This window comes from Macrobrachium rosenbergii, chromosome 12 (genome assembly GCF_040412425.1).
Source record: "Macrobrachium rosenbergii isolate ZJJX-2024 chromosome 12, ASM4041242v1, whole genome shotgun sequence".
Taxonomy (NCBI): Eukaryota; Metazoa; Arthropoda; class Malacostraca; order Decapoda; family Palaemonidae; genus Macrobrachium; species Macrobrachium rosenbergii.
In genome coordinates, this window is record NC_089752.1 from 64,927,820 (window position 1) to 64,947,873 (window position 20,054).

Here is a 20,054-nt window from a genome sequence, read left to right on the forward strand (position 1 = left end):
TATATGTATGTAGTTTTATTAAAGTCAGTGGCATTTATTGCAGCACTATCATTTTATTTAGGCCTTAAATCTGTCTATATTTCTTTTTCCCCTCAGGTAAGCTTCACAGGAATAAAGAAAGATTATTCAGATTTGCTTCCATTTATTTCTTATAGATGATGGACCATTTCCTCGCCTATCGGCGACGTCCTCAGAAATAAATTAGAAACTGACTTGCACACTTTTTATAACAACATGCAGACTTAAGAGATAACCCATAAATGTATGAGGTCACTGGAGTGATAAATTTATATTGGTCGGCGTGTATCTTTCTCTTGCCCATAATCTGTATGGCAGGAAGGGTATTTATGGTGCTCCGTAGGACACGCCCTGTGCCATGGCGAGCAACCAAGGGCGTGAGTGAGGGCGCGATCTCCATCCATTCCCGGCTAGTAGTTCAACTGACCAACGAAGTACACAAATTTAAATATGCTGAGGGGACATGTCAAGCACTCAGCATTTGCAACATAGGTCGCACCTAAGACGACAATTCCAAGCTCACCGCAAACAAGTGACTATATTCCAAAATTAAGCAGATGCCCACGGCCGTAGACTAACACTCGAAGAATTATTAGAAGGCACAGAGATGGTGCATTGAGAAGCCCGGCTCCACAGCTTGCAAATAGCAGAAGACGTCATTATAAACCAACAACGACCTGCTCTAAACACTGAAAGGAACATGGACTTCATCCTCCCTTCTCCACAGAAACCATAAGACAACTGTGAGAATCTGGACAGAACACTCCCAAATACGAGAGAAAACACTGAAAGTAGAGTCAGTCGAAACTATTGGCCAGAGGCGGAAATCACGCCCTCTCTCACGGTCTTGACTGCACGGCGTGCCATAGGGTGTGTTCTCCCTTGCTGCCTCAATGACTACGAGAGAGAAAATGAGGCCAGCCGACCAATAGAAGTTCATCACTTCAGTGACGTCATACTTTACATTTAAGGATTGTCTCATGAAGATGTGGCCGATAAGAGAGGAAATGGCCCGCCGACTGCAAGATGTAAATGGAAGCAAACGTGAATAATCTTTGTTTATTCCAGAGTAGCTTACCTGAAGAAGAAAAAAAATAAGTATAGGCAGATTCAGTGCCTAAATAGAAAGATAGTGTCTGAAAATGATGCCATCGACTTTAATAGAAATTGCATACGAGAAAAATATGCCAAAATAGCATATATACTGTATGTATATATATATATATATATATATATATATATATATATATATATATATATATATATATATATATATATATATATGTATATATATATATATATATATATATATATATATATATATATATATATATATATATATATATATACATAATGTATATATATATAAACTATATATATATATATATATATATATATATATATATATATATATATATATATATATATATATATATATATATATGTATATATATATATATATATATATATATATATATATATATATATATATATATATATATATATATATATATATATATATATATATATATACATAACATTTGTATGTATCTTTTATTTTTTATCTCATCTCCAGTTTTTCTCTTTATTCAAGTGAAAACTTCTATTTGTCTACTGATAGTGATTCGGATATAGGTCAGTAATTCAAACATAATACCGAATTGACAAATAGGTAACTTTTCTGTTTTTACTCAGGTTTTATTCTTTATCTGTGTTATTATTAGTAGTATGTAGACACTACGATAAGAAAGGTAACCTTTTCATGTGAAGAATGTCTTCAGATGTCGAACAATAAGGAATCGTAGTTTTTTTTTTCATTGAAAATATTGATACAAAAAACGTTAAGTGGCATAATAAATATTGTATAATTTAGAAAAAAAGCAGTTAATTTTATTAGCATTTTAGGAATGAGTCTGTATGATTAAAGCAAGCATACAAATTAAACGGTGTCTGTTTCAATCGGACAATTTTTCACTTAAAAAGAATTGCTTACCTTTTTCCATATAGCTCAGAAGCTGATTTTCGAGGCTTGGAGAGAGTTGATTTGTCGATGCTAAATATTGCATCACATATATATTGGGGGCAAAGTACAGCATATTTTGTTCACCACAGCCACCAGGCATTCGGATTAGGTTTCCCATGTTCTAAAGGAAAAAAAAAAAAAAGCGGGTGGGTGTTGGAATCGTCGAAACAGCTGCTAAAGGAATTACGAATGACACCGACAAAACCTTAAAATGTGACATTGATTTTATCAACAGGCTGACACTTGCAACTCGAAGGAATTTTTCTTACCTTTAGAGTCGGTCCTAGAAGGTCAGCCGAGGCAGAGATGAATATTTTATCTGAGCCGTTGACAGTTCCAGGATAACTTTCGACGGGCCATGTCAAGGCGCTTTCACCTATCCAAACAAATCAACAGCTACTTAAAATAACCGTTTTATGCAATAATGAAGGGAAATAGGTTATCAGAATGAGTGAAACATATACTTACCTACTTGCATATAATTTACATAACTTGTAACCTATTAGTATCATCCTGCTTTATCTATCTATCTATCTATTTTTAGATACAAACACAAGCACACAGGCGCGGGCACACACATACACACACACACATATATGTATGTGTGTGTATGTGTGTTTATATACACAGATAGATAGATAGATAGCTCCAGTTTTTAGCGTGCTGTATAAGTGAATATTGTTGTAACATCAATTATCAATTTATTCCCTTCATATACATACATTTTCTATTATTAAAACTACCAACTGTTCAACACTTACCATCACATAAGTAATAGCCATGGGTTGTTTCTTTAGTTACTCCTTCGAATTTAACTTTTAAAGGGCGAATGACGGTGTCGCTGAAATGAGATGGGTTCATCAAACACACACACACACACACACACACACACACACACACACACACACACACACATATATATATATATATATATATATAAGGCAGTAATACTTTCTAGATAAATGTAAATTCATTCACTATTTTGATGCAAGCTTCCTATTTTTTTCACAATTAAAAAACCTCAATTTCAGTCTCCGCCAGACTTGGCAAAATGACATCGCAAGCAAAAATTGTTCCCTCTTACCTCCTTTCAATGTCAGTTTGCCCACCACAACTTTCACCAGTAGTGTCTATCGTAGCACTGAAGGTGAGGTTGACGTCCCCGACCTCCAGAGGCACCACGAGGAATTTTACCACTTCCTTTTGGCTGCCAGAAACACAGGTTTTCATCGAATATGTCGGAGACGCGTACTCAGTGCTTGTAAGCAACTCAACGGTAACCTGTTGGACAAGGAAATCCTTTTCCATAAGCTCATTGCGGTTTAAACCTTTGTAGTTCAGTTAAAACTTGTTTTGAGAGTTTATACACACATGCAGGTTCCAAGTGAAGACAAATGGCCAGGGTTGAAATAATTATTATTATTATTCAGAAGTTGAACCCTATTCATATGGAAAGGATCCACAAGGGCCATTGACTTGAAATTCAAGCTTTTAAAGAATATGGTGTTCATCTGAAAGGAGTAACAGAAGGTAAAAGGATATACATGAAGAAGAGATAAGTTTTTTTTTTAAAGTAAAGTATCAAATTAATAAATAAATAGATAAAAAATGTAAGTAAATTGTTAAAATACAAAGAGAACTGTTCTAGGACCAGTAGCCAGTCTACCATCATCTGTAAGTTGTGGTGAAATGGAAGACGAGCTTGACCCAAAGATAGATGATGCCAATTTGGTTCACCACAGATGAAGCTGAGTAATTCCTTCAAGTTTCCTCTTTAAGGAGTTGTAATTTCTCTCGGCTATATGGTAAATTCTGTTCGCATCACGGGAAGACTTAACAAAAATGGTGTAATTTTCATGTGAACGATTTTATCTCCATGTTCTGAATTTGGTCTGTTTGTCAATGTAAGCTCGTCTACATGTATCATCAAACCATGGCTAGTAATGAGTCCTGAATGTCATGACTTTTCTAGGGACATACCTTACTAAAATAGCCATCAGCATTTCATTTAACTTCTTGGGATATGGATCTGGTGTAGTAATCGAAATATTAAGTGCCTGACAAGCTTCAGTAATGCAATCCCAACTAGCTCTAGATATCTGCCAGACCGTTTTTCCAACGGTAACATTAGAAAACTACTGATTGACAGGTATGCCCATCTCAATGGCACAATGGTGGGAAGTGCCTGTATTATACTCGCAGACCTTGGACTTGATGAGAGCTGGAACATCTGTGAATATGAGGTCTAATCTATTACCAGTTATATATGTGGGCTCCTCAATCAGCTGGACAAAATCGGAGGATACACAGAGCTGAAGAGCAGACTGGCCATGTTGATCTATGGAATTTAAATTAAGCAATTCGCTGTGCTTTGCATTGCAGTCTCCACAAATAACGAATGAAGCTTTGAATCCTGTGACTGAGCCATACTAATCCTCTCCAAGAGACTGTCATATACAGTCAATGTTTGGATTGCAGTAAACAGCTAATACATAATCATTGTTGAATTTACTGAAAATCTTAAGACAAAGAACTACGCACTAAGTTTTTCTTAGTTTTTACGGTCATCCCCAACGGGCTTGGACTAAACACGCCTCAAAGGTGGATACATACCCAGTTAAAACCTTTGGGGTCACTATCTAGTTAAGATCCCAATAATCTACTTGAGTTACAGGTGAATGATAAAAAATTAAACCGAATCGACTTACAGGTAGACTTGTCGTCAAATAGTTGAAGACCGAGACCAGGACAGGGACTTTCTCATGCCTGCGGGCAGTAGCTGGGTAACTGAGGTCTAAGAAGAACGGGACGAAGGAGGTGATGGAAGATTTGGGACTCAGCCCAGTGCCCAACTCCGGATGGAGGCACACGGCTTCGCCAACCCATTTAGTCACCGTGTCGGGGAGTTTGACCTTTTGCTCTGTCTCGCCACTCTCGCTGTAAAGAGGCCTAGAAGGAGCTCTGGATGCAAGCATTCACTTACAGAAGCCTTAAAGGATATATAAAAGACCTACAGTAGATGACAGACAAGAAAAAGAAACCGAGAGAAATTAATAAATTTTGCGCAAATGTTTTCTAAGAATGTTAATGGAGTATACTAGAAAAAAATAAAGGTTTGTTGGAGATCTTTTGCAATTTGTATAAGTGGAAAGGTCTATGAATAGATGAAAGATTATTATTGCCTAAAAGAACTGATTCAACAGGGATTCGAAAGTCAAATAGCATACTTAAACGAAGAAATGTAAGAATTTTGAAATGATTATAATACTGAAAAAAAATTATTGTGTAAAATGCTTCCATTATGTAATAACACACACACTTTGATTCCTGCCACGGCATTCGAATCTGCAGAAGCTTGATTCACAAACTGTTAATATAGTTTAGGGATGTTTCATATAAATTATTGTTCGTTTTGATTAATAATAACGACTATATTGATGATTTTACCTTCCTCAAACCTACCTGATACTCATTATCATTTACTCATCATGACTCATGATGAGTCACTGTTACTCCCAGTAAACATATAAGCAGCTGCAAAGCTCATCAAAATCCAGAATTTTGCAAAAGCAGGACTTGCCTGAATTCAGACATACCCAATGACAACTACTTCCCACAGCCACGTTTCGGGAAAGTATGTCCTTTCCAGTTCGACTTGACTCACATTCTCATTCGTCAAGTCGTAGCCGGGAGCTGCAGCGACAGTCTCCATACCATCTGGTTCGACAGTCACTAACTCATTTAAAGTAGGCCCGGTAGTAGCTGGAAATGAAGAACTTATTACCATACTACATATTATATTGTTATGGTTACATTAATCAAGGTTCTCGGCGAAAATGTATGAAATTAATTCTCTAACACACACACAAACATATATATACATTATATATATATATATATATATATATATATATATATATATATATATATATATATATATATATATGTGTGTGTGTGTGTGTGTGTGTGTGTGTGTGTGTGTTGAGAAGGAGCTAGACTGGATCGGTAAACATCTTTTCCATTAAGAGCGACATAATAGTTTATACTCGTATAGTGCTAAAGACAATATGAAAGGTACAGCTCAGTAAATTAAGAAAATGTACTTTGTACTATGGAATATTTCATGATAAAAGTCTCTGTTTAATTCTAAGATGACGATAAAAAAAAAAAAAAATAAATAAATGAATAAATAACTTAGTTAGTCATCGGAGACCATTCAGGGGTGACAATCAATAATCCTTGATTTTGCCGTTTAGTGAGTGTTCCTTTGCCTCTTCCTCAAAACTTGGAACTCTCCCTTTTCCCTGTTCTCTGACTCTTAATATTTTTTGAAAGTCACGTGACAGGGCGGTGAAATCCACAAAGACTGATTCGTTTCCTTTTCCCAACAATTAATGTTATTCTATCAGGGTTTTCAACGTTTAAAGTCGGGTGAACAGATTTACAGTCGGGTTTATCCATACGAAAAGAAACATGAATGGGGAGAAAATTTGAATACGAAAAGTTGATTGCTGCCAGAACATTTACGTATTCTACATGAGACTTAATATTAGGATATACTGGAATTATACTAACACAAAAGAATCAGGAGATAATACATCAAGTCCAAATGCCAAATCAGATACTTACTCAGAGCATCATCAACAACAAAACTGGGATAGTGACACGGCCTTGTCTCTAGTGTCAGGTCGCTTGTGACATATACCCCAGCCACCTACGAAAACAAGAGGTCAAAAATGATATTAACTGGTCAGAGTATCTCTCATTATTTACGTATTCAGAGGTTCACATCTTGATATCTGTCAAATGATGTTTTTTTCGTCAGTTAGCTTTGAAATACAAATATCTGCAAAAAATTTAATCAACATAATTAGTTCTATAAGATGGACGATTTTGTTAATAATAATAATAATAATAATAATAATAATAATAATAATAATAATAATAATAATAATAATAATATGAAGTGAGCACACCCTCTTTCAAGCAGGTTCTGTTGAAAAGAATGGCAGCATCAGCTGAACTGATTTTATACAAAGTCTTTCCAATTCTTCATGTTACTCTCTTTTCTTCACTTCTATTATCTGCTAAAAGTTGGCCGATTTTAATTATAAAGATAAAGGAAAGACAGGAAGGAGTTAGGGATTCTGTCTCGTGTCGATTCGTTTGCACTCGGGCGGTAGTTGAACACAGCTGGTGCCCACGTCGAGTTTCTGGTGGGAGATGTACGGGGACTAAAACCTCAGGTGTTATATAAAATCTTCGTCGAAGTTTCCCAGGGGCGTCGACGTTCCAGCCGTCTCGTTGGCTACCTCCTGGACGGGGTCGGTTAGTTCTGAATGGAATGGGCTCATCAGTCGGTATATAAAGTATCACTGGTCGCTTGTGAGAGAGGGACTGAATTTTGATTGGTTGTTAAGCGAATATTGCCCCTAAGAGGTTTCCCCAGATGTTGATGGGTGCACCAGCCTCCGTTTGCGGACTTTAGAGACAGGGAAGATAGTAGTAATAGGAGGTTTGCTCACGTCGGACAGAGGCTTTTGTTTGGTCGGCTAGCTCGGCTCAGGAGTGCCAGCCGGCAGCATTCAACTGATTCTGCCGTTCTTTTCAAAATAATAATAATAATAATAATAATAATAATAATAATAATAATAATAATAATAATACATCTAAGCACAAACTATTAACAAATTTTCTCCAGATTTACAGCCTCTCTGATTCTTTTTTATACACTTAATTTTCTTATAATGTAACAATGAACAGTAAGTGTAAAATACAAAGGTTTCTTATGCCTCGAAGAGCACGAGAGAGAGAGAGAGAGAGAGAGAGAGAGAGAGAGAGAGAGAGAGAGAGAGAGAGAGTAACTGTAAAATAAAAGGAAAAATTATTATAACATTAGAAGAAGTAAAACTCACATCAAAAGATTTCAAGGCGTCGTGAAGGTCAGTGTAGGCCCGAAAACCGTGACCTGTCAAGTAACATGGTAGAAATTAGATAATAAATGTTATAATATTTCTATTGTTTGATTTAATTATGTGTTTTTTGCAACTGTGATATCGCTTCTCTTGTAACATACATATACAAATCATATATGATTTCCTATAGGTGTGAGATACTCTCAAGGTAATATGAGTAGGATATAAAGGGTTTTTAGGCTGAATATACATATATATATATATATATATATATATATATATATTTATATATACATATATATATATATATATATATATATATATATATATATATATATATATATATATATATATATATATATATATATATATATATATATATATGCAGGGTCTCATGAATTAGTAACCATTTATGAAAAGAAAATGATAATAGTTTAGACATTTTTTCTTTGCTAAAATTAGTAGGTACCAAGTTAATGAATTCTAAAGGAGGTAACGCATTTTTCATTTTGTGTGTACGTGCGTCTGTCTGTCATGTGAGTGTGAGCATCTTAAATGAAAATCTTGATAGTGGAGAAATAAGCTACTGCTTATTTTCCCTATTGATGACGACCTTTTCCTTGTTATTGATTGAGCTTTGATGACTCATCGTCAGAAGTCCTCGAACTCTACAGCTTTGTCATTACTAATTGTTGTCTCTTGCGCAATATTGAAAACATAGCGTCCCACTATCATTGAAAGAAAATGTGAATAACTTAAAGCAGTAGGCTAGCATTGTTATTACTTTCTATCGTCTCGCGTCGTATCACAAAACTGAGTGTTCTTGGTTTATTATGTCCTTGGGCTTGTTTCAGTTATGAAATAGAAGTCGTGATCCCATCTCTAAAAGGTCTCCAACACCTCATAAAAACCCCAACCTATCTGAGATGGTTGGTCAGAGTCCATAGGTCCAACCCTGGTCTATTATCCTCTAATTCCCATTCATACCTTACCACACCTGGCATAAAGCCGGCTTCAACTATGCCAACCAGTAGTCACGTACTTACCATAGTACGAACTTTGGTAATTTTTACTGCAATAGAGATAATCATTAATCTGTGAGTTCATCCCGGGTTCAACTTCTGCTTTTCCTAATAACTGGAAAATTGTGCCAATCGTCGGTGTTCCTCGTTGCCCTCCAGAAAGCAGGCCAACGCTTTCATCTACTACCCCTGTGAAAAGAAGAAACGAGGACGATAGAATCTGCTTGATTTTTGACGAATGATTTCAGTTTTTTCTTTTAAATCAACAATTTTCTTTTTCAGAGGTGTACATATGTAAATTTTTGTTTTGTGACTACGAGATGTAATTCTGACGAAAGTAAAACAATGAACATAAATCCCTTGAACCTCTTTGGATATCAAATTTACAGAAAATGGAAGTTCTGGATCATCCACAGTAGGACAGAATACAATGAATCTGGATCATCCACAGTAGGACAGAATACAATGACTGAATTTTAATTATTCGACATTCACTTGTTAAGTAGCGTTGGAAACATACGTAGTAATTTTAGTGGATATAAAAACACAAACATAAACAAATATTTTATACATCTCATAAATGGATATCATACGGGAGCCAACTTATGGGTTAGTTAATAATAATAATAATAATAATAATAATAATAATAATAATAATAATAATAATAATAATAATAATAATAATAATAATAATTATTATTATTATTATTATTATTATTATTATTATTATTATTATTATTATTATTATTATTATTATTATTATAAGAGGCATGATTTATTAGCAAAAGCCCACCACTGGAGCCTGTGCAAGAAACACCAGCTAGCTTGCAGTAATAAGTGGTACGAACACCACCCTGAGGGAGTGATAGAAAACGATCGGGCAAAGATCCTCAGGGACTATGGATTCAGAACAGATAGGGTGATACGTGCCAGTAGACCAGACTTGAAGCTAATTAACAAAATCATTAAGAAAGTACCACTCATTGATGTCGCAGAACCTGGGACACCAGAGTAGATGAGAAAGAAAGAGAAAAAATTGATAAGTATCAAGACCTGAAAATAGAAATAAGAAGGATATGGGATATGCCAGTGGAAATTGCACCCATAATCATAGGAACAACACTAGGTACGATTCCAAGATCCCTGAAAAGGAACCTGGAAAAACTAGGTGCCGAAGTAGCTCAAGGACTCATGCAATAGAGTGTCTAGAAACAGCGCTCATAGTGGGAAAAGTGATGGACTCTTAAGGAGGCAGGATGCAACCCGGAACCCCACACTATAATACCACGCAGTCGAATAGGATGACTGTGATAGAAAAAAAAATATTATTATTATTATTATTATTATTATTATTATTATTATTATTATTATTATTAGTAGTAGTAGTAGTAGTAGTAGTAGTAGTAGTAGTAGGTTGTGCCCATTAGAATACCGAGCAATCCTCAACCTTTTACCATTTCTGTACTGGACACACTGCTATAGCTGGTCTTTAATCATGCTCCTTTTTAGCACACCAGAGGGAATCATCATTTTTGTGCTAATCTCTTAGGCATCTTCTTGGTTTAAATCTCTCAACGCTATGTATAAAATTATCTTTAAATTATTATCATTTGTATCGTTGGAGGAAACAGACCTAAGCCACAGACGGAGCCTGGAGCGGACGAAAGAAAAAGGCTGACGTCATCCTTCGGAGACGGCAGAGCTTCCAATTTTGTCTCCCATCTAAGAGAGGTCGGGTTTCTGAGACACCTGCTCACGTCTGCGCTTGCATAGGCTGATACGACCTCGCCATCGGTGCGGGAGTACCATATCAATACCTGTGGGAGAGGGATTAGCATGACAACTTTATTTACATTAATGCGATTGCAAGCATATTGCCACCGATCTTTTTATTAATTACTTTTCCTAATTAAGACGGGCAATAGCCACAGTTAAGGGAGTCACAGACGCACAGAGATAGAAGTAAATGTATACACTCATGTATGCATGTACATACATACATACATACATTTACATATATAAATATATATTATATATATATATTACATATATATATATATATATATATATATATATATATATATATATATATATATATATATATACTTCATAAAAAATTAATAAGGTCTGTTAATTACTACAAAAACAGTGAAACGGAGGGAATATAAACATTTATCTATGGGACTTGTTTTCTCAAGACTGGTAGACTGGTTCTAAATGGTTGCCGTGAAACATCGATCCATAACCTCAAGTTCAATATCCTTGTAACACGATGCCCCCTCTATTCTTAAAAATACCAAGATCCAGTGCTCAATAATCTTCGCCCGGCTTGTCAGTAACTTTACTGTCTTAAATATATCCTTGAGCATCCGGGATTCTATTCTTGAGTAAGTTTCATCAACCAACAATTTTCCAATCATTTGTGCGTGTATTTGAGTGCGCCTCCTTGTAGATTGACAATATGAAATTAACTTTTAGCAAATAATGGTAGAATGTAAGGGAATACCAAGTAAGTACTACTTTGCGGTTATCCCGAATATCTCTCTCTTTCTCTCTGCCATTCTTAAATAATATGTAACCGACAAGAAAGTGGATTAAAATTCTGCTGTGATTCTCCGAGACCTAGCTAGTTTGATCGCCTAAGAAGCTCCATACAAGATTTAACGGAGAGTCACCACTAACTGCTCTGCTCATGAATTGTCTGTTGTAAAAGTCCAAGTTCCTCTTCACAATTTGGTGTCGAATCTTTGTTGGTTTGCTGTTTATGCATCTATAATTTTAACTGATTTCTATTTGTTAACTGAATTATTCTTATTCGCTTATTGATGGTTCTATTTACATGTTTCTTTGTTATAGATATAACATTCCATATCATAAAAGATTTGTTAATGGCTTTTGACACTTTCTCACTCGAACATATAGCTTTAGAATAATAATAATAATAATAATAATAATAATAATAATAATAATAATAATAATGATAATAATAATAATAATAATAATAATAATAATAATAATAATAATAATAATAATAATAATAATAATTTATTCTCTAGACTGTTAATTGCCTCTATTTTCTAAAAATTTTTGTTGAAAAATGTTTCCTTTCGGTAATTCAGTTTGTAATTTGGGGAAGCAACGGCTTGTTCTTTAAACATAACTGTGAGTCATGCCCTTTGATTATATTTTCTATTTTAACTTTATCGTTAATAATAAAGGAGCCAAAGAAGTTACTCAACCCAGGAGAGATTTGAAAAAAATAATGACCAAACACATTCCAAGTTATTTAGAATGGTTTGAATTAAACACAAGTTGGGATCACCAGTACGTCTAAGATAACGCTGCTATCCTGGAAGAAATCATTAGAAAATATTTGAGGAAATTTACGTAATATACAGTATTATCACCAATTAAACAGAAAACTTGCCTTAAGATAAGGTGAAGTCAGTGGATCTATGGGAACTTTAATGTCAAAGTGTCCTCTGATGAGCCTGCTGTCATCTAGGGGTTGCAAGGGCTCCAGCAGATCTGATTCGTTGATTGGAAGTCCATTTGAAGTCAAGTTGTGGACTTCTTCGTTGGTGTAAATGATCTGACCTCTGGAGATCAGCTGTGGGAAATTTAAGGCATAAATTATTATTATTATTATTATTATTATTATTATTATTATTATTATTATTATTATTATTATTATTATTAACTTTTAAACATATCATTACTGGCATAAAAGTGGCTCGAAGGATTTAATTTTGATTAAGAGGCAAAAACTAGAGCGAGGCAAAATCAAAATATCTTGGTAGTTAGGTACAAAGACAAATAAAAAAAAATTAAAGTAAACGAGAATAATCTTATCGTTGCTGATAGTTCTCATAAAATACACTGTAATCAAAATCTCTCCACATGCCGTAAGGTTAATACAGAAAACTTGATTCCCTGAAATCAGATTATTTCTCTTTTTATCTCATCAGTAAATAAATCCATATTCTAAAATAATGTTTCTCACTCTGAGAAACAACGGGGAAGTCCTTCATCAGAATTTAAAGGAAATTGTTCATTATTTCAGTTTACATTTTTTGAATGCCAATATTGTCTATCGTCTCAAATAGAAGCAAGTATAAAAAATATACAATGAAATTACATATTCATCGTTAATGTAATTTTGAGCATTTAACTAAGATCACTATTTTGAAAGAAAGTTCAGTTAATAAATTTTATTTCTCTAAGACTGGAAAAGCTTGGTCGCCACAATTCATTGAGGACAGTCCTAGTGTTTTATAACTATAATAATAATAGAGCATTATATTACTACAGTATAATAATACTAGTATTTCAGCCGATAGCTTGTCTAAATGTGAGGGATATAACGACTTAGAAGCATGAGAGGTTTTAAAACGAAGTTTCAATCAGAAGCAGTTTTATCTAAAAATCCAGTTTTTCAACGGAGAGAACAACTCTAGCGTTGTTGAGTTGCCTCATTGTGACACTTTTCTCAAAAACTGTTGAACGGTCTTTCCACATTGTTATTACAGTCAAGGAATGAATGACATCTGCCCTCAAGTAATAGACAGTTTTATATATCTATTTTTTTTTCTTTTTTAGGTAACTGATGATCATGATTTACTCCCAGTGTGATTCTTATTTTGGGACTCTAAAATTGAGGTCTATGAAAACCTACGGTGAGGAAATTACACATTTCACCCATGCCTTGCTCTTGCATACAGAGCTGGAAAAATATATTACTGAAAATGCCATTACGTTTACGGAGCTTTTCTTAAGCTAATTTTTCCTCATTAATTTGTCATGCGCTCGTATATTTTCCGGCGTGGGATTCTAAACTGTATGGTGGGTGTTAATTTGAAACCCTGTTATTAAGCAACTACAGGCATATTTGCATTTTTTGATTGTACCGCAAGGATTGGCTAATTCAGTTTAGTCATTTTTCATTTTTCCAGCTGTTCTATCTCTGATCAGAATTACTGAAGCGGAAGTAGTTCATACCTTATTAAATGTTCTAGAAAGCGTATTGGCAGACGAAAACACAATCTCTGAACACTCATGTGCATGAAATTTTCGAGAAATGCATTAGTTTCTGACAAGGATCGAACTCTCAGGAAAGACAACTTGTGAGTGTTAAAAACTTTAATGTGCAAGCAGTTATTGTCTGTTTTCACTGGTCTTTGAAATATCGTGCGTGAACAAAATAGCAGTTCATTAAATAATTACTTCTTTCCCAGGTCAGAAATTTCCATAAAATTAAGTTTGTTTCATCATGATAATAGGTAGAAGGCAGAGCAGATGATTACCTTTCGTTAATAAGAAAGATTTCCTGTTACAGACAAATGATAACGGAAAGTATACCACCAATTTTCAAAATATTCACTGGAAAAGTGAACATTGCCTCATGAATGCCTTTGCGCTGTAAGAGTGACGGTGGTACGAATTGTTATCCCGACGGTGATCTAGCACTAGATCCTAGTTAGAATATCCTTGATGCGTTTTGAGCAGCTCATGATAACCAAAACTGTTATGACGAAACTTTAGAACACTTTGTTTATTACAGGTAAAAAAAGGATACTAACTCAATAATACTAACTAGTAAGCACATCAGAAATATAAAAGCAATATACTTTACCTGGATGTGCAGAATGATGGAATGAGTATCATTAGTAGCAACAAACATCACAGGTATCGTAATAGTGTCCCCACCAGTTGGGCATTCATGAGACTTAGACAGCAAACCCAGGCTGAGACTGGACTGTGTTGCGGAAAAAAATTTGTCCACATCCGCGGTGGCAGAACTAGGAGATAGCCAGCCTAAACTGCCAGGTTGGTATTCACCAAGGGTTTGTGCCTGTAATGAAAATCAACGCATGATGGCTCTTATCAGTGTTCAAGTCAGGGACTGATATTTGACTGGTACATTCAGATATTTGTGAGCACGTCCTAGGAATGCCACTTTTATGCAGGACTAAATACTTTTTATTTCTACCAACGAATAGATTATTTCTGGTCCTATATTGCTTTTTTAGTCAGTAACGCTGACTGTAAGATAATACGCCTGACAAATAATGAATTTATTATTGCAATTATTTATTTATTCTTGACTGAAAGTGAACTAAAGTGATTCTTAAGTGTTGTAATCTGTGGATATTTTTTTGGGGAGGTTGATTTTTAAAATTCCCCCAGTTTATAGTCCAAAATGCATTAGTATTATTTAAATTACGCTAGATAACTATTTAAAATTGATAGTTTTACCATTAACTCTAAAATATATTTTGCTCAACACTAAAACATATATCATCAAACTAGCTTTTTGGAAATTCATTTAAAATCGGTAATATTTCGGAGACCTCTCTCGTCTTTCTGAGAAACTTGTAATCCTTATTCACGTTGTCATGCTGAGATTTCTAGTTTCACCAGATTAAAGATTTATTCCAATACGGAACCACATGAAAAAAATTATACAACTTTAAAAATGCTAGTTCCAGTGTCTGGATTAAATTCTGGCTACCAATCACTGTTCACAACTCTACAATAATTTAGATGATATAAAGCGAATTTGATGTTGTTCACAGGACCTTATGAACTTACCGTCAAATGGGTATTTGAGGAGCCTCCAAAAAGGTGGGGTGGAATGTAGGCGTTAATTATTCCGGATTCATCCGCTGTGTAGTTTTTACAAGAGGAGGCACAGATCCTCACAACTTCCCCTTTAGGTGTTGAAGAATCTACTGTAGTCACTTTCACCTGCAGATGGAAGACCATTGTGAAACAAACTGTCGCGAAGGGAAAGGACAGTGTAGCATCACTTCACTGTTCTGTCCCATTGTGACAGAGTGATGCTTGTGCTTGTTCTTTTCCATTGTTTTTAGTCTCAGTCTTTTCAGGTATTGTATTATTCCCAGTCCCTTGTGCAGCTTTCTTGCTGCATCTCCTCGGACACAAATACGGCGTTTTCTACATTTATATTCCAATTCTCAACAAGCGTTGATTAATAAATCCATTCTCCTGCTCTTTGAGATTGTAGGATTCTGTCTTGCTGGTCAAATAAAACAATGACCATAATTCTAATATTAACAATTAGAGCATGAACATTGGTTTGAAAAGAAATATGAGAACTAAAGCATGAACATTGGTTTGAAAAGAAATATGAGAACTAAAGTATTCAGTTCAGAATTAACTCTAAAAAACATATAACCTGTTAGTTAGCCTTTAGGTAAAGCATTCGTCTCCCTGTATTAATAATTCATTGCATTTGCGTAGTTATATTTCCATGTAGATATCCATAAATAATTGATTATTAAAAATATATACCTCATTTATCATAACATTATTGGAGCATGGGAATTATCGTGTTTATAAAGCGTCTAGTAACAGGCTGGACGTTTAGAAGGTTTTCAATTATAAATCAGTTATAATTATATTTTAAAAAGCGTCCAACGTGAAAACAAATATAAAAGGTGAATTACAAAGAATCTTACAACAACAGTTGCGTAGGCATTATTACACTTACTCTGAAATTATAGGGTAATCCAGGTTTCAGGAAATGTTCAGTAGTAATAACTTCTAAAATGGAAGCTTGGTATTGCACTGCAACAGAGGCTGTGGCAGTCATGACGTTGCCTGTTCCCTCTTCGACAAACAAGCCTCTCACATGTATAGCATATCCGCTGTAGCCAATGTCAGCTGTTGCTATGCTGACTTCTTCACATCCACTGAATGTCTAAAGTAATAATTGTTGAGTACTGAAACTTCAGAAAACTCAGTATATTGCAATGAAACAGGTTTCTGGTAAAGAGAGCAGACTATATGGGTGCGCAAATGTTGCGATGAAAGATGCAAATTTTTAACAGCGTACTGTTTTTAAAATCAAAGAAGTAATTGACTAAAGGATTAGGCTATATTTGGGCGTGTTAAAAGGAACAAAAATAAAATGAAAATAAAAATTGAGACGATACAGCACTGTAAAGTTTTAGTTCTCATTCTCATTTTTACAGCAAATCTATTTCATCATTAAGTACGTAAACATGAAAACTGCACCTTCTCCGCAAGCAGTGCCGAAGCTGATGAGTAGTAGTGACCATCCACAGTTAGGGTAAGAGTCCCGTTCACAGGCTGACCATAGGTGTACCTGTTAGCGGAGAATGCTAGAGTAAGGGTCCTCGGAAACCGTGAAATTTAATGGTTGAGTTAGGGTTTTTATTTTCTATAGAGCTCAGTGGCGATGTATGACGATGTATGGCTTACTCGGAACAAGTTGTCCAAATTTGAAAAAGATAATCTTCTAAGCCACTGCAGTCTTATTCCCAACTGGGAAAAGGTAGCATAATGCTAAAAGTATGACATGGGTGCTTATACGCTTATACTGGTCTTCAGCCAAATAAAAAAAAAAAAAAAGTGTTAATTGCAGAAATAACGACCCTACCTTTAAAAAAGAAACTCGCTAACCAGACTATACATCTTTGGGGATATGACGAGACCGCGATTGCAGGAAATACACCACAAAGATGGGTAAGGGAGTACTAAAGGGAATCACTAAACACGAAGCAAAATAATTAAGTTGTATCACCGCTCGCCTGGTGGAAGTTGACCAACATCTGTACAGCATTGTGAATACTAGAACGGATGACCTTTTCCCAAACGCACGTGACGGATTTTGTCACCATTTGTACTGGCATCTTACAGAAGCTCAAAAAGCTTGTTTGCCCGATAAATAGCAAAGGTTGACCCTAGCCAGTCTCCAGTTGCACTATTTATGAGTTTATGATAGCTGTTATGCTGGTTGCATAACACAACTAAGAAGGTCTGCCACGACCTTAGGGACGCTACTGGCTTCTGGAGCTTGGGGGCGGCACATCCACATGTAGTATTCATCACCGGCTGGCCATCATTACTCACCGAAAAACATAGAAATGAAAGACACTGGATTTTATTGCGTACACATTGTAAGGAAAATCACCTGGGGTTATGTGAAAAAAAACTTTGTTCTTATTTGATGTTGTGGTGTAAGGTCATAGTTTTTCTACTTGAACTTAATCTTTATTAGATAGCAGCCTATGGAATCCAAGTATGGTAATGTCAATCAAAATAAACCTTCCACATGCAAAATCTATAATAATAATAATAATAATAATAATAATAATAATAATAATAATAATAATAATAATAATAAATAATAATAATTATTATTATTATTATTATTATTATTATTATTATTATTATTATTATTATTATTATTATTATTATTATTCACTGTCTCTCGTTCTATGGCATGACTTATAAAATTTTATCTTATTTTCTGAAAAAACTAAAACGGCTATTACGCCAATGTCACATATTCCCTGTTACGATTGCACTGCAATCAATGGGAACCGTAACGCTCAGATTCTACGTTAGCTTTTACAGTGTCTTGGTACATAAACGTACGACAGGCTACGATAGTGTAAAGAGCAAACGACATAAAAACAAGAGTAATTTCTGTTTCACTTTGATTCAGATTCATGAGTTTCTCAGGTTTATACATACATACATACATACATACATACATACATACATACATACATACATACATACATATATATATATATATATATATATATATATATATATATATATATATATATATATATATATATATAAATATATATGTATATATATAATCCTTTTTGTCTAATTTTCTCTTTTAAGAAAAAAGAACGGAATTCTCTAAATCTGATTCAAAAGACATTCATGTTTTTTACTGTGAAGTATGCAATAAGTACTTACATGGCACATACAGAGAATACAATTTCAGAGTCGGTTGCAAGAACAAAAGGGGGTGGCTGAATGGTGAGGCTGAACCTTGGCAAGACATATTCTTCAACCTTGAAACTTTGCGACCAATTTGTGTTTTCGATCCTCGCGAAAATCTGGTAAGTGCCCTACGGAGGACGAAATAACATGTTCTCTTAATTTTATTTTACCTAAATGCTTCTCCTTTAGTCTTTTCCAGTAGACTTTGTTTTGCCTTTGTTTAACCCTCAGAGAGCAACAATGGTTTGGTAACTGAAGGTAAAAATATGCGCACAAAGTGAGGACATATAATTCTTTAAACTTCATGATAACGGAGTATTCGTTATGCTGTGTAAGTAGAAAGTGCATGAAAATACCGTATGTGATCGTCGTAGAAATCCTTACCTCTTCCACCTCTTCAGCTAACTGAAATTCCAACTGCAGTAGTCCTTTTGGATTAGGCATTTTTTTCCACTGCGCCAGCCGGCTGCCTTTAGGTGATATAATCCATATCTCTGGAATGTCTTCATAAGAAACGAGAGCTTTCGTTCCAGTAATGGTCAGAACTCGAAACTGCACTAACTGGCCCGGCATGTAGAGGAATTTGTCGGCTTGTATAAAAGTTTGCACGAGATTCTCAAGGACCAGGTCGCGTTCATCGAAGATGGACTTGCCGTTTATATCTCCGGAAATTTCGAGCGCAGCAGTAGAGTTAGCGCTGTACGGCACTGGCATATCCACACAAAAATGCTCGTTTGTAACTGCATAGTGAAAAAAATATTTTGTTAATTGATTTACGAGTCATGCTAATTGCACAAGGCTGCCTTGATTTAACAAATAAACAAGAATGATCTATAGAAAATAATATAAAAAAATAATCCTGTGGTTTCATTTTATATTTTTTAAATAAGGACGTAAAGCGATACCTAATTATTTCAATCATGTTTCTTTTACGAAAAAAAATAGCTCTTCATAACTAAAATTGATTAGCATATCAGCATAATAACAAACAAATGAGAGAGAGAGAGAGAGAGAGAGAGAGAGAGAGAGAGAGAGAGAGAGAGAGAGAGAGAGAGAGAGAGAGAGAGAGAGAGAGACCTAAGCTACTTACAAATTAAGCTTATGTTGACAATCTGTTAAAGAGTATTAGATTTTTTTTACGTACCCGTCTGTTCCAAGGTGACCCGTGACACAACCTCCGAATCGTATTTGAGCGAGAAAAGCAAACTGACTTTTGCTGACGCAGTTATGAAGACGCAGATGGATGCTGCCTGTCCTATGACCCACTTCTTGGGTGTTGTGATT

The 20,054-nt window shown here is 34.9% G+C and overlaps 2 protein-coding genes across 2 annotated transcripts in view; one reads left to right on the forward strand and one right to left on the reverse strand.

Annotated features, from left to right (window-relative positions):
• The window catches only part of LOC136843705 (uncharacterized), a 462,741-nt gene that overhangs the window by 204,186 nt on the left and 238,501 nt on the right, over window positions 1-20,054 (forward strand). The window lies entirely within an intron of this gene.
• Window positions 3,122-19,484, reverse strand: LOC136844042 (ovostatin-like). Its single transcript, XM_067113056.1, has 8 exons — window positions 19,155-19,484; window positions 18,755-18,898; window positions 16,492-16,701; window positions 15,570-15,725; window positions 6,671-6,755; window positions 5,638-5,803; window positions 4,750-5,002; window positions 3,122-3,322 (listed from the first exon to the last, which is right to left on the reverse strand). Exons 1-8 carry the CDS (start codon window positions 19,482-19,484, stop codon window positions 3,122-3,124), a joined length of 1,545 nt encoding a protein of 514 aa, XP_066969157.1.